Source organism: Capsicum annuum, chromosome 1, assembly GCF_002878395.1.
Source record: "Capsicum annuum cultivar UCD-10X-F1 chromosome 1, UCD10Xv1.1, whole genome shotgun sequence".
Taxonomy (NCBI): Eukaryota; Viridiplantae; Streptophyta; class Magnoliopsida; order Solanales; family Solanaceae; genus Capsicum; species Capsicum annuum.
Window position 1 is genome coordinate 48,076,105 of NC_061111.1, and position 14,560 is coordinate 48,090,664.

The window sequence follows — 14,560 nt, forward strand, 5'->3', positions numbered from 1 at the left end:
TTTAAAATTTTATCAGAATGTATAATTTTAATTTTTAAATGACATATTTTAATTAAATCATGTTACCTAAAAGTTTAAATGCGATTTAATCTACAATTAATTGTATGCAATCTTGATATTAAATCTTTCAGTAAACTACACTGATTTGTACTAGTTACTTCCAATATAAGATGAGTTGGAATCGAAAAACAAAGAAGAAGAGAATAGTAGTAAAAAGAAATTAAGAAACAAAAAAGTCAAATTATTTTCTTTTGTCCAAAAATGAACACAAAAAAAATATCGAATCTAGACAGCTTTCTTCAATCCGTTACACCAACCATCCATCCAAGACTTCTACCAAAAGTAACTCATTAATTTTTTATTTTTGAGTTTTTATTCGAATAATCTCATTCCTTAAAAAAAGAAAAAAAAATTGAATCCATTTTCATTCATACGAGTTTGTTTCGATGGATTCTCAATTAGAAATGTCGTGTTTTGATTTATTTGTGTCTAATTTATCATATGTGATACATTCAGAAATATCATAATTTTTTTATGTATATAGATTTTCATATTTTTTGACGAATCATGATATATATATATATATATATATATATATAGAGAGAGAGAGAGAGAGAGAGAGAGAGAGAGAGAGAGAGAGAGAGAGAGAGAGAGAGAGGGGGAAGGAGGGAGGGAGATTTTCTGAGCAACTGAGATTGAAATGTCTCTGCCTTGTAAGATACGCCAGTTCTCCTTTCACTAGCTTTTTCTTATCTGCTATCTCTGTCTATCAATAAATATCTCGATCTAGGAAGATATGTTTAATTTTATTTTTTTAATCGATTATCTTTAGAAGTGACTTTTATTTATTTGACTTTTTCAACTGATTTATTAAATCTCACACCTCAAATATTAATTAAGAACTACATTTCTTTAATGCATCTATATCAATCAATCCTTTTTTCCAAAATTTGAATGGCCATTTCAAAATTTGTTTGCTATTCACTACATTTCCCCCCTAATTTGTGAATATACTACTTTTCCTTGTGCTCTTTTTTTCTCTCTCTCCCCCTCTTTTCTATTTAACTCTAATAAATTTACAATTTTGAAGGATACAAATGAATATTTCACCCTTGAAGATTTGTGGTATTGTTATGATAAATGGAGTTCATATGGTGTTGGTGCTCCAATTAATTTAAAAGAAGATCATATGCCTGTGATTCAATACTATGCTCCTACATTGTCTGCTATCCAGATATACACCATTAAATGTCCAACAACACTAAGGTATATATTTAAATTATACCAAGATTCTATATGTTATACACTCATTAAGTGTGTGTACACACACACACACACACACACACACACACACACACACATATATATATATATATATATATTTGAGACTTTGATATAATAATTTTCGTACTTAGATTTGCTATATTTGAATCGAGAATTTTTTAAAAACAATCTCCCTTTACGAAGTAGTGTTATGGTCTATGTACACTCTACCATCCTCAGATCTTATTTGTAGAATTTTATTACGTATATTTTTGTTTGTTATAATAATTTTATGTTGGGTTTTTATAATAGTAAATACGATTATGTCAATTTTAACCTAGATTTTGTCAGTTACTTTAAATTTTTCTTGAGATTTTATATCTGTAATCAGAGGCGTATCTAGAATTTAAAGTTTGTGGGTTCCTACGAAAAAAATAAAATTTAATATAGTGGTTGATGGGGTTAGAATCCATAAAACTTATTATTCTTATATATTTCCAAAATTTCTTAATATAAATACGGGATCTGCACGAAAGTTACTGGGTTTCCGGGAACCCCCACTTATACCACTAAATCCGCCTCTGCCTGTAATCATAGTGTTATCCATGTGTTTTGTAGTTTCTTGTTCGCGATGTTTTGGTGATGTTTGTGATTTTCGGATAGACAGTTCATAGTATACTCCATGGCTGTCTTGTTTCTTTATTATCTAGTTGTGTGTTACTCATTTTTGTTGTTTGTTTTTTTGTTTTTTCTTGTTATACTGTCATTTATCTCGTGCCGGGGGTCTATTCGTAACATCCTCTCTACTTCATCTCAGGTTTATATTTTCTAAAAATTACACAAATACACAACTTATGTTTTCAATATTACAAAAAAATCCTAACTCTCTAAACATATTACAAAAATCCCACATATACACAGAATGCTATATATATGTCGGCTATGTTATGTATATTAATAGGGAGAGAGAGTAAAGTAATTAAAAAAATGGAAGAGAGTGTAATTACTTTAAAAAGGTTGGTATTTATTTATTTATACTTTATATTTTTCAAATATATGTTAAGTAATGCTAACTTGCTAAGTCAAATATTAAATTCTAATGATAAGCAAGAAACCCCACAATTCAATTGTTTCAAGAGACAAAACCCCACAATTTAATTGTTTCAAGAGACATAACCATCACACATATGGAAATTCGATTCATAATTAGGTAAACTACACAAATTATTACGCTTGTTTGGAAACATCAAACGCACAAAGGTTTTTAACCTTTAAATGAGATCAAATAATAAATGTTATTTATTCTCATGATCTCAAAATTATAAAAATATCTTTCAAGTATTATTATGACCATTTTAATGGTTTTTTTTATATTATCTCATAACTTGAAATAAACTTTACATGATCTTTATGCAAGAATAACGATTCATAATAGCACATAAGGAAATATAATTTCTAAATTATCATGCATATCAAAACCGTACCATCTCAAGTATATTATTTAACCTAATATTTGTGAAAATAAATTCACAAAATTACAAAGGGTAAAACATTATAAATAATAATAAGTAGGGTTAAGAAATAGAGGCGATTTTTGTTGCAACTTTCTTCATTTATGTATCACTGCTTTTGATTCCCTTTGACCACAATTTTCCTTTGTTGTTTCATGGATATCACGTACTTTTATTGTTTGGAACCGATACACTGTGACCGACACAATAATTTTCTCATAAAATCTCAATAACCACAACAATGAAATCGTGAGGGAATCCATTTAATGATCAACTTCCTCCATTTTTTTTTCTGATACAAAGGAGTAATTTGACACTTTTGATAACTTCTCCAAGATAATAATTTATTGGTAGACTTGAAGAAAATTAGATTTCATTCCGAACAGTTCAAGAAACCTGTTTCCGTAGAACCCCTTTCCGCAAGAATACTTGCACCATGGACCAAACCCTTCAGTGACTCCTTACCTTTTTATTTGTTTCATTACCTTTTTGATACCATGTATAGTCATCTCATTCTTCATTAATGTGGGGCGTAACCATCTTATCCACTAAATTAAATAGAAGTTATTTTTTCTGCTATGTTAACGTTGTTGTCTCATTCTTTACTTGGTAAAAGAAGATACACGTTATTATTTGAAAAGATTAAATATTATCAACTTTGGAGGAGAACCTTAGAGTAGTTGTTATAGTCGCTGCCATGTGACTAGGAGCTCATGACTTCTAGGCATGGAAACAGCCTCCGGCAAAAATGCTGAATGAGCCTGCATACAATGAACCCTTGTGATTCGATCCCTTCCTAGACCTCATGCATAACAAGAGCTTAAGTGTGCGGGACTATCCTTTAACTATTATCAACTTTAATGCTATCAAGTCTTTGCACTAATAGTGTCATGTCATTGTTTTCAGTTCATGCAAAAACTTATCAAGAGCACATAAGGTTGATGGAAATGATAGTGACAAGCTATCAAGGACTTTCAACAATAACTCATCAAATTTAAATATTGAGTCAATGGAATACTATCCAAAAAATCATCTTGGCTATCTCTATTATCAATATTCTGAGGTCGCTGCTGTCAAATGGAGATATCCCTTAGTGGATAAGGTATGCATAGCTGATTTATAATTTTATTATAATTGTAAAATATATATGACGTTGGATTCACTATATCTTCGTAACTTTAAATATCCGAATTCATTACGGTCCCTCTTGTGATACTCTAACCACCCCATTTTCTATTCTACCTCTATTCTGTACTATTATTTATATTTAGTCAATTTGAACTAGAGCACGAATGTTGAATCCACTTGTTTATTCTTTCTCTTAATTTCTTCCTCCCTGATTCGTACAAGGGGACAAAACTAGATATGAGGGGAGGAGAAGGGTTTGGTGAATGAGAGATTTCATTTCCAATTTTAGAATACATACGTTGAAGTTCCACTGTTATATCATTTCTTTCTACGAAAGTACAAGAAGCAACTAGAGGCAACTTCACTGCAGATTGATATAAATATCGGGTGCGACAAATTTATTTCGAATTTGATGTTTACAAATAACTAATGAGTACATACCATGCATTTTTTTATTGGTAAATTGGATTTATTTATATATAATATGAAGTTTATTGAGGCAAAACTTGTGGCATCTCCACTACAGTCGTAGAGGTCCTAGTAAGTGCACTATGCTGTACAACCTGAGCATTAGTACTAGGACTAATATAATACATATCACAAAGTGATGATGAAGATTCACAAGACAGTACAATAGTAGAGATAGTAGTTGTTAAACTTCTAGCATTACTAGCTATTTCATCCGCTAACTTATTCTACTCTCTCTAAACATGGTGCATCTTAGGATCGCCCAGAGCGTGGAGGAGGCACCTAAAATCAGATATAATACTTGAGTTAGATCCTGTTTTAGTAATTAGCAAATGGACTAGCTGTTGTGAGTTTGTGCTAATTTTAAGAGGAAAGAGATTATGTTGATACGCCAACTGGAAACCTAACACGAGGGCATGAGCTTCGCCTTCCAAAGGGCCCGAAGAGATACATGATCCCTCAAACCCCAAGAGCCAATCTCCTAAATTATTCCTAAAGACTCCCCCCTACCCCCGGGCATAGTGGTCAGTTGAGTGGGCATGACTTGCACAGTCGGTGTTTAACACGATATTAGTTACTTCTGGAGGTTTCCACTTAATGTACACTGGTATAATGAATCTTTCATTCTTTGTGGGTATTAGTGTAATATACCACAAATTATAATAATTATTACAGTTGAAATGAAATTAACAAAAAATGAAGAAAATAAGATCATCTTCTTTTTGGTCGAGGCGTGGATATCTCTCTCTCTTTAAGGAGATTCAAGCCCACTGCAACATAATCTATACAGATCCAACAGTATATCTCTTGACCTGTTCCCTCCAGGATACAACAACCCATCAACGATGTATAACTCAAGCAGCCCTAGATTAGTTGAAGAGTCCAAAGCTCCACCATAAGAACACCTTCCTTCTACATATAAAACTCTCTTTTTATAGTGAATATAGTTAAAGACTTAGAATATTTTCTTTGTCTCAACTCTATCTTTCACTAATTTAATCACTCTCTTTTAAATAGTGAATATAGTTGAAGACTTAGAATATTTTCTTTGTCTCAACGCTCTCTTTCACTTATGTAATCACTCTCGTTTGTATAGTAAATATAGTTGAAGACTTGGAATATTTTCTTTGTCTCAACTCTCTCTTTCACTTATTATCTTTTTCTTATTACTAATATATGAACACAAAGGAAGAAACATCACTATTTATAGAAGTAGAATTCTTCCATGTAATGAGTAGGATGAATAAGGGGTAGTAATATGGGTAGATGAATAGTCTTGATGTTACATAAGTTACATGAACGTAATGACTATGGGTTACATGAACTAATGGTTATCTTTTACCACAATTCATACCCACTAACACAAAAAGACAATATCGTGAGTTACAAGAATAATGACACTACTTTCTTCACTTTATGCCTATTAATTGTCATGTACTTTAATATTTTTATTTCAATAAAAAAATGCACCAATAGTAGGTCCAGCCAAAAACCATAACTCACTTACAAGGTGAGAAATGTAATTCAAAGAAGGCATTAAATCAATTCTATCAAAAATGAACTTATTTCGTGCAACCCAGACAGACCAAAGACAAAAAAATGGAAAACCTTAGGGGTTCAACTTATGAGTACCCACTACTCCAAACTAGATTCATTATATAAAGAGAACTGGGAGGTTTAGGACATGAAAGCTCGGGGTTATAGTGCATCTCCCCCTTAGGACATTATGTCCCCCGAAGAATACTGACTTGGCTGAGATACTGAGCAAAACTGAGGTGATGCACAAGGCACCTGCTAACTGAATCGTGACTGAATATTTGGGGACTGGAACTGAGACATGATACATGAACTAAGCTGAACACGCAACTACCTGGTTGGTCCATCTTAGAATAGTTACATTCATGAGACTTCGGATAGTGCGACTAGATGGAAAGATGGAAAACCACACCACACGAATTTGTCCATCTGACTGCTAAACTGAATTACTGGCTTTACGGAGTAACTTATACTGAAAACTTATTCTCAACTGGAGCTTTTCTCTGACACTCTTTTTATTGAGTTTCTAGCAACTTTAGGGAGCAAGAAAAGCTTGGCATTGTTTGAATAAGACATCACAACGTGGCTAGAACTTTGTAATATGAGGCGAGGCCTACGAATCATCATCTAAGATAGAGTGACTAAGACTTATGCACTACAAATACCAATTTTCAAGCTTAGACATATCCCTTGAATACTCTCTCAACTATACTCCCCATCTTAGTACGACACTTCACTTGGGACTACTGAAATATATTTGCATGGGAACTGTGCACGAATGCATAAGCATACTAACTTATCTGATTAACTGAATAACTGATATCTTAATACTGGGTCTGCAAGACTGAACTGCACTTAGTTTGAATAACTATACTGAAACTATAGAGTATCATGTATACGAGGTAAGGACTGGCAGGGTAATATGAGATAAGTGAGCATGAATTCATGAAAGCTGTATTATTTGAGAATGCAAGACCAAGCATATAACATGGTTCTGAAATATTATGTAAGCTGAGGTACTGAAATACTAATAACTGAGTAACTGATAACTGTACCCTATGGTCGAGCAAACCTGGAACTAAATTATGTTTCAGATTTGATTATTGGACTGAGACTGACACTATAACTAAGACTATAACTTAGATGATGATTCAGACGGTAACTGGGACTGAACATACTGTAAGGCATGAGTGCAGAAGTCATGAGTTGCATGACCTAAATTTGGAGATTCTGTGTTCATGGAACATGATTCGTACTACTGAGTGAACTAGAAATCCTTATACTAAGAACTGGAAACACACACGATTCTATGGAAAGTGCGTGAATATAAGCTGTGTTCATGGAGCGGAGACGTAAAACATGTGTAGGTATCATGATGACTGAAGTATAAAACTTTGAACTGAGGTAAAGATGGGTTGGGCATCATTCCCGCTTATTATTTTTCTACACATACTAATATTACTACTGAAATTTGGAAGCCTGACTTTCTGAGATATCATAACCAAACAGTTCTTGTATACCCTCTGGGCTATGATAGACTGACCCACTAGGGCGGAGGCTGAGAAAGGTTTTGTTAATATTTGGTCTGACTTTAAAGTTAACTGCTATGGAAAGAGTTACAAAAGATAAAGAAGCTCCTGGATCTGATAAGACATAAACATGCAAATGAGAGGTCTATAACATACCAGTGACTGCATTAGGGGAACTTTATCGATCTTTCCTAGACTGAAGTACATAAATCCTATTTGGGCGCTGCCCACTGGCGATACTGAAAGTGGCACCTTGCTGATTCGGGGGACCGGACTGAGCTGAAGGACGACTGTGCTGACTTTATAGACTAGCCTTAGGACATTCTTAGACTCCGTGACCTGACTCGTCACATTCAAAACACACATCACTGCCAGCTCTAAACATACCCTTATGATTCATACCAAATTCTTAGAAAAATGGATTAGTACGAACCCCACTTGCACTACTCTGGGTTTTGGAGCCTGGCGCCCCATTATAACTGTAATTCTTGAACCTTGGTACTGGTGTACTAGATGAAGGTGGAACTGGGACTGAAAAATTCTGACTAAATCGAGAACGATTACCACCCTCTGACCTTGGCTGGGTAAAACTAAAGCTACCAGTTCTAGCTCTCTTATTTCCTCTGTCTATCTTCTTAAGTTTCTATTCCTCAATCTATTAAGCATGGACCATAAGCCTAGATATGTCTATATCCCTAATCAACATCGCAGTCCTGTACTCCTTAACCACTCTACCTGATACCCCAGACACAAACTTGCTTATTTTAGATCTATTGTCTGCTACTATATGGGGAGCATACCTAGATAATTGAGTAAACTTGAGGGAATACTCTTTCATACTTATACTGCCTTATCGGAGTTGATGAACTCTAACACCTTGTCTTCTTTTATCTCTAAGAGGAAAAATCTATCTAAGAAGGCCCTAGCAAACACTTTTTATTCTATGGGCTCTGCATCTGCACCCCTGTCTACCTTTCACTTCTTAAACCACGTATGGGCTACATCTTATAGCTGATAGGCGGCTAACTCAGCACTCTTATCGAAAGTCACTCCTATGATATCTGTGACTTTCTAAACCTGATTGATGAATTCTTGTGGATCCTCTTCAGACCTAGAACCTGAGAATAAGGGAGCATTCATTCGGGTGAAATCTTAAATCCTGGCTGCAGTAGTATTGGCCACTAGGTTGGCTGGAATAGCAGCTGGCCGTTTATTCTGAGTTGCAACTGAATTGGCCAGAGTAGTGAATGTAGCCCTGAATTCTGCATGAAAGACGTGCTCGTCCAGGGGATCTACCTGAACGGGTTGAGGTGCTGACTGATTTCTAGTTCTTTTTTATTAGTCCTTTTAGGAGGCATGCTTTGTAAGCAAAAGAAAAAAATAAATTATACTGAGAGTTTTACTGGAGCAAATGCTTACTCACACGACATGAATACTGAAAGAAGGAAAACTTTTCCTAAAATATCTCGTAGCCTCTTGTCTATAAGTGTAGCGCGCTACACACCCAAGCACAAGAATCTACTAGATATGGCTTTCCAACTTTCCAGGACTCTGTTGAATCTTAGGCTCTGATACCAAGTTTGTAAGGCCCCGAGTTTGTATCCCGGACGCTACACGATGCTTATAATCCTGAAGGACCACAAGCTACCTGCTATAATGATTGAATAATAATACTGTAATATGTGGAAATTAGGTGAAAAACATGCCATAAGGTTTAATACTAAAATAAAACCAAATACAGTATAGCAATACCAAAACAAAAATATCTGTCTAAAAATACTCTAGTTTGAAAAGCCTTTAAACTGTCTGAACTGTGGAGTTAATGGGACAATCCCCCAACTAACTCCAACTACTGAAAGTGAACTGGTAACTGAAATACTAAAAGAAAAAAATTATTTCCTTGAACTATGAGGACTCACCGCTAACTCTAACTACTGAAATTCTAAACTGCTAAGGGTGCTCGGGAGCCCGCACTTCTGAACCTATGATATAAGACATCATAGCGCAAGATAAAAGTATGCATCGGTACTTTGAATGTATTGGTATGCTAAGTGGGGTAGGCTAAAATATATGGGTTCATATGCATGAACAATACTGACTAAATGACATGAATATGACTGAATGAGAGTACATACATGAATACGTAAACTATAATTGAGATCATGATAATAATGGATACTGAGTCTGAATATTGATTAACTAATATCTGAGTCTACTAATACTGAAATACTGATGATTGAGTGACTGTATCTGACAGTCCTAAGTCTGTAGAACTAAACTAAGTTCTATACTGAGACTGAATCTGAAACTGAGACTGTGGGAAGTAATTATCTAATCGATATGCCCATTTCTGAACTAACAGGGGTCCAACCTATAACCCCAGTTGGAAGGGTGTTAGTACCGTGCCACGGGTAAAGACAAGCTGTGAGTTAACCCTCTCTGATAGGAAGCTCTGTCATCAACCCCTCGCCGGTAGGAAAACTCAAATGAGATATATCAACCCTAGTCTTGCAGTGAGATATCTCAACCTGCACTGGCTACATAGTTCTGGAACGTAAGGATTGCTTCTAAGGACCACACCCTCTACTGGCAGGTGAGCCCCCATCCTTAGGTTCACTCAGTGTTGAATCCTACTCCCAACTGAATGGACATTGAACTAATTTTCTAGTTCATACTAGGCTTGACTGAATTGTTACTTATTGTATTGTTTAACTAAATTAAACTGAGTTCACTGAGTTCCGCTGACTGATGGAATACTACTGAATTCTTTTATCTGACTGAATGCTACTGAGTTATGAACTGAATATTGTGACTGACTTATGAATACTACTGAGATTCTCCTGAGTTCTATAACTGACTGAAGCTATAAGTAAATAGCTAGGTTTTTGGGATTTGAATACCCCTAGGACTCGATAGCATGAAAAGTAAATCATAGCATAAGCTTGAAAAGCATAATCATGTGCACTTGTTCACAACTCATTCATGGAAACATTTTATCAAACACTTGCATGATACAACTTGCACATAAGCTAGCATGACATGATCTCTTTCCCTTATTAGTTCACATGAGTAATTCATCAAGCACTTAGTGAGCATACATATGCACATAACACTAAACAACAAGTAGACATCATAATTCAAATCCCCATTGACAATTTCAAGGGTTTTAAATGGATTCACATGATATTACATATATATCAATTAACCTCACATGAAACGTATCATAAAACATGGATTAGAATCCTAATTAATCATTACAAACATGAATATAATCAAACCCAACATGGAATTCATAAAATCCATAAAATTGAAGTTTTAAAATAGTTTCTTGGACTCCAAGGGTGGAAGGGACCCTTAGATGAACACTTCATATACCTTGATTACTACTTTTGAGAAGATTGAAGTGAGTTCTTGAGACTTGAATTCTTGAACTTGATGAGGCTAGGCTTGCTCTTGAGTGAGTTTATGAGTAAAGAATGAGATTTTGCCCTATAGGTTGATTAATTTTGTGTTAAGGCTGAATCAGGTGGGAAAAATAGCCCATTTCCCCCTATAACCCATATTAAAATAATGCGGAACAGGGCTGCCCCCGCGTCGCGACCGCTGCTTGGGTCAAGTAGCCATCGTGGCGCGAACCCCACTCGGGTCAAGTAGCTATCGTGGAGCGAACCTTACTTGGGTTGTCTGGCACTCATGATGTGGGGCTATCACGACCCTTCGCTGTTTTAGGCATCCAAAATCGCCCTTACGCTAGTCCAAAAAATCCAAAACTCGCCTGAGACGACCTACAAGTGACCTTGATCATGAATAAATTTAAAAATCAACTAACTAAGCCTGGGAAGGTCAGAAATAAAATCCTCCAAATCGGAAGGCTAAAATAATTCTAAGTCTTGATACTTCGCTAAAATTTTCTAAGTCTGGAACTCTTTAACAAGCTTAAAGGACTGAGTTAAGCTAAGAATTTCACGAGGTCTTACAAAAACCCTTGGCCCTTAAATTTTCCTTTATCTTAATAATTTCATTGAGGTCACCACCTAAAATCCAAGGTCTATTAAAGGAGCCCAAAATTCTTTTCAGGTTTTCCCGTAAGACAATCCTACTAGCTACGTTATTATGAGTATAAATTATCGAAAATAACCATTTAAAGGATGAAGGAATTATCTGAACCATGCAGTGTACTTCCTGGTGGCTAAGAGCAATATCAGTGATATTAATGATGTCATCATGCCAAAGGATTTCCATATCTTCTGTCCGACCTTTGGATAGGATAACTGCAATATTTTAGGAGTTAAACTCACTTGGCATTGGTTGGTGGTTATCCCTATGGGTTACCAAGAAGACGATTAGAGCTGGTATATCATTATATATGAGATCCATAAAATCTAAGCTAAACTTTTAGTACTTGTAGCCCCTGCAGTTCGAAATAGAAGAATTCATTGGATGGAGAAAATGGTAGGGAGCTTTGTATTTGCATACAAGCTCGAAGCCCCTGAGGGTGGGGCTCATTATGAAGGCATACTTTCCCACATCCGTATTCAGGGTGGCCCTCATATTTTTTGAGCATTTCAACTTATTTTGGGGATAATTTACGTTTATTTTTCTTGCAAGATGCTTTTTGAAGAGAAAAACTCGTAGCTGGCCTAAAAAGGATGATGATGTCTTCTCTTGTATGTCGTCCACCAGATCATCTAGCTCGATGTACTGGGGTTTTCTTAGAGCACTAAGAGGCTTTATAAGGGACTAAAGTAAGGGGGAGCATGCATCAGTTCCTGTATCGACTGCATAAAGGTTATCACTACATGCTTATGTATCCATGGCACCCCATCCCCTATTTGATGGTGGTTATGGATAAAAAAAGCCCTGACATCAAAAGATTATTTAGAAATTGAGGTTTTACATTGTATGGAGATGCTTGAAAGGGGTTCGAAAGAGGTGGCGGATTAGCAGATGAATGATATTGGTCATACACTTTTAAGCCCAACGTCATGCCTTTCATTATTTTTTGGTCAAGGTCTCTCGGGTTCTAAATCCTTACAAAGCTTTCTTTGCTGTGGGTATCTATTGTAAAGGTCAAAGAATATCACGTCAGGGTTACTTCCAACTAAGATTATAGTAGAGGCACGAGAATTGGGTTCACGGAGGAGTACACAAGACATTCTTTGAGGTGGTTCAAGCTTTCTTTCGCTATTGGTAAGTTCAGACAAGTTAGAGGATGAAATAGAGGTATGGGTTTTAGTTGCAAGTGAATGCTTAGATATTAATAGTTGTGAGCTGCAAAGCATTATATAGTGGAGTAGGTTCAATAATTGATGAACTTGGTGGTGGTGGAATATTATAGGTGGACTTGCTTCCACAATCGGGTTTCCAGCTAAGAGCAATGAATCACATGGTGGTAATTATTAGTAAGACTAGTGAGAGAATTAGCAGAAAAGTGTAGAAGAATTTTAGGATTTGAGACCTGTATGGCAGCCACGTTGTCAAGGAAAGGGGCTCCAGGACTGAGGTGTAGCAAAGATTTACTGTAGGAAGTGTCAACACTTGATTGATTAAGAGGAGTGACTTTTGAATAATAAACTTAAGGATTAATGTTAACGGTAGAGTCATTAATGGATAAACTAGCTAAGGTCATTTGATTAAAGTATTTAGGCGTGGCCAGGTCCAATTGGTAAAAAAAAGTAGGGTTGTCAGAGTACTTACCTGCAACGGTTTTACTGGCAGTGCTAAAGCTCTTATTGGCAGAAATATTTACAGACTGAATTTCCTTACCTTTTTGTGAGTGTGATCCTCTCTCACTCCTGGAAACTTCTCTGGCTTCGCCGATGATTTTTGGTTGCATTTTTTGCTGAACTTGACCAAATTCCACCCTTTGTCATTTGAGGTGTACACCTCCAAATTTGAGTGAGATTTACTGAGAGTTTTATGAGAAGAAGTTGGGATATCGGCACAGAGAGCTGAAGTGCGTCCCAAACGTCCACACGTAGTGCACAAGAGATTTTTTCCCTCATATGGATGTATTGCTTGTCTGTGCCAATGTATACATGGTGCATCAGGGGTTTCTCCAATGGTACTTGTATACATAATCTAGCATACCTACCACGAGTTGTTGAATAGGTGCAATTATCAATTTTTAAAAAGGGTACCTATCTTGCTCCCAATCTTGTACAAGATTTCTAAGTTATAAAATTCAGTAGGAAGTTTTGGTAAATGAATCCAAATGGCAGAATGTGCTATACATGATTACGATGCCATAAATTTTGGCTCCCATGTTTATACAGAGATCCAGTGATTAAATACAAACCAAGGGCCATCATGGAGTATGTGGTTCATGTTTTGTTCCTTGATGAATTTGATTAGAAAATGGTCACCTCCAAGATCTTTCAACGATATATCTACTGTAGTTTTCCATTGAGATGTCAGTTTGCATTGAAGGATTTGATGGCCTACTTTCTGTCCCACTATCTTGATAATAACAACAAATTTTCAAGGCGTATATAACCTACTTTTGTCATATAGGGATGAAATTTCAGCCGCCCTTAGAGGGTTCACTTCATTGATCAGGTCATCGTTCCATAATGGTGAGTTGGTAGTGTGTTGGAGAGTTGGGAAGTAGGGATTTGATACAAGCTTGTCCAAAAAAACTAGTATGTACTACTTTATCATGATTTCAGTCTATTTCCATAGGGTTGATAGGGATTGATGGTGATATCTCTGTCGTATTTTTTTCATTCATTTCGTAGAGCAAAAAGTTTGGATTCTCTGTGTCATCTCAACCCATACCATCTGTTATTCATACAAGCTTTGATGATATCCAAAGATTAAGTGAAATATACTCTCATTAATTTGTCACAAATAAAGTCATATTTATTAGTTTGTGTTTTGTTTTTATTTTATCATTTTAGAAAATAATATTTTCTTAACTTATATTGACGTGCTAGGTTATTGATTTAAGCAAGAATCATCCTGGAATTATGACACTGAAGAGTATTGACTTGGCTCCAGCAAGTTGGATGGCTGTTGCTTGGTACATTTTTCTAATTTTTTAGAACTATTTTAAAGTGAATTGTGATATTCATTTCGTAGAGCAAAAAGTTTGGATTCTCTGTGTCATCTCAACCCATACCATCT

General features: G+C 35.6%; 1 protein-coding gene across 1 annotated transcript; it reads left to right on the top strand.

Annotated features, from left to right (window-relative positions):
- Positions 1 to 1,071: 1,071 nt before the first annotated feature.
- LOC124897651 lies at positions 1,072 to 14,478 on the top strand. Its single transcript, XM_047410789.1, has 3 exons — positions 1,072 to 1,266; positions 3,681 to 3,876; positions 14,371 to 14,478. The coding sequence occupies exons 1-3, from the start codon at positions 1,190 to 1,192 to the stop codon at positions 14,476 to 14,478; spliced, it is 381 nt and encodes a 126-aa protein (XP_047266745.1). The 5' UTR covers positions 1,072 to 1,189.
- Positions 14,479 to 14,560: the final 82 nt, after the last annotated feature.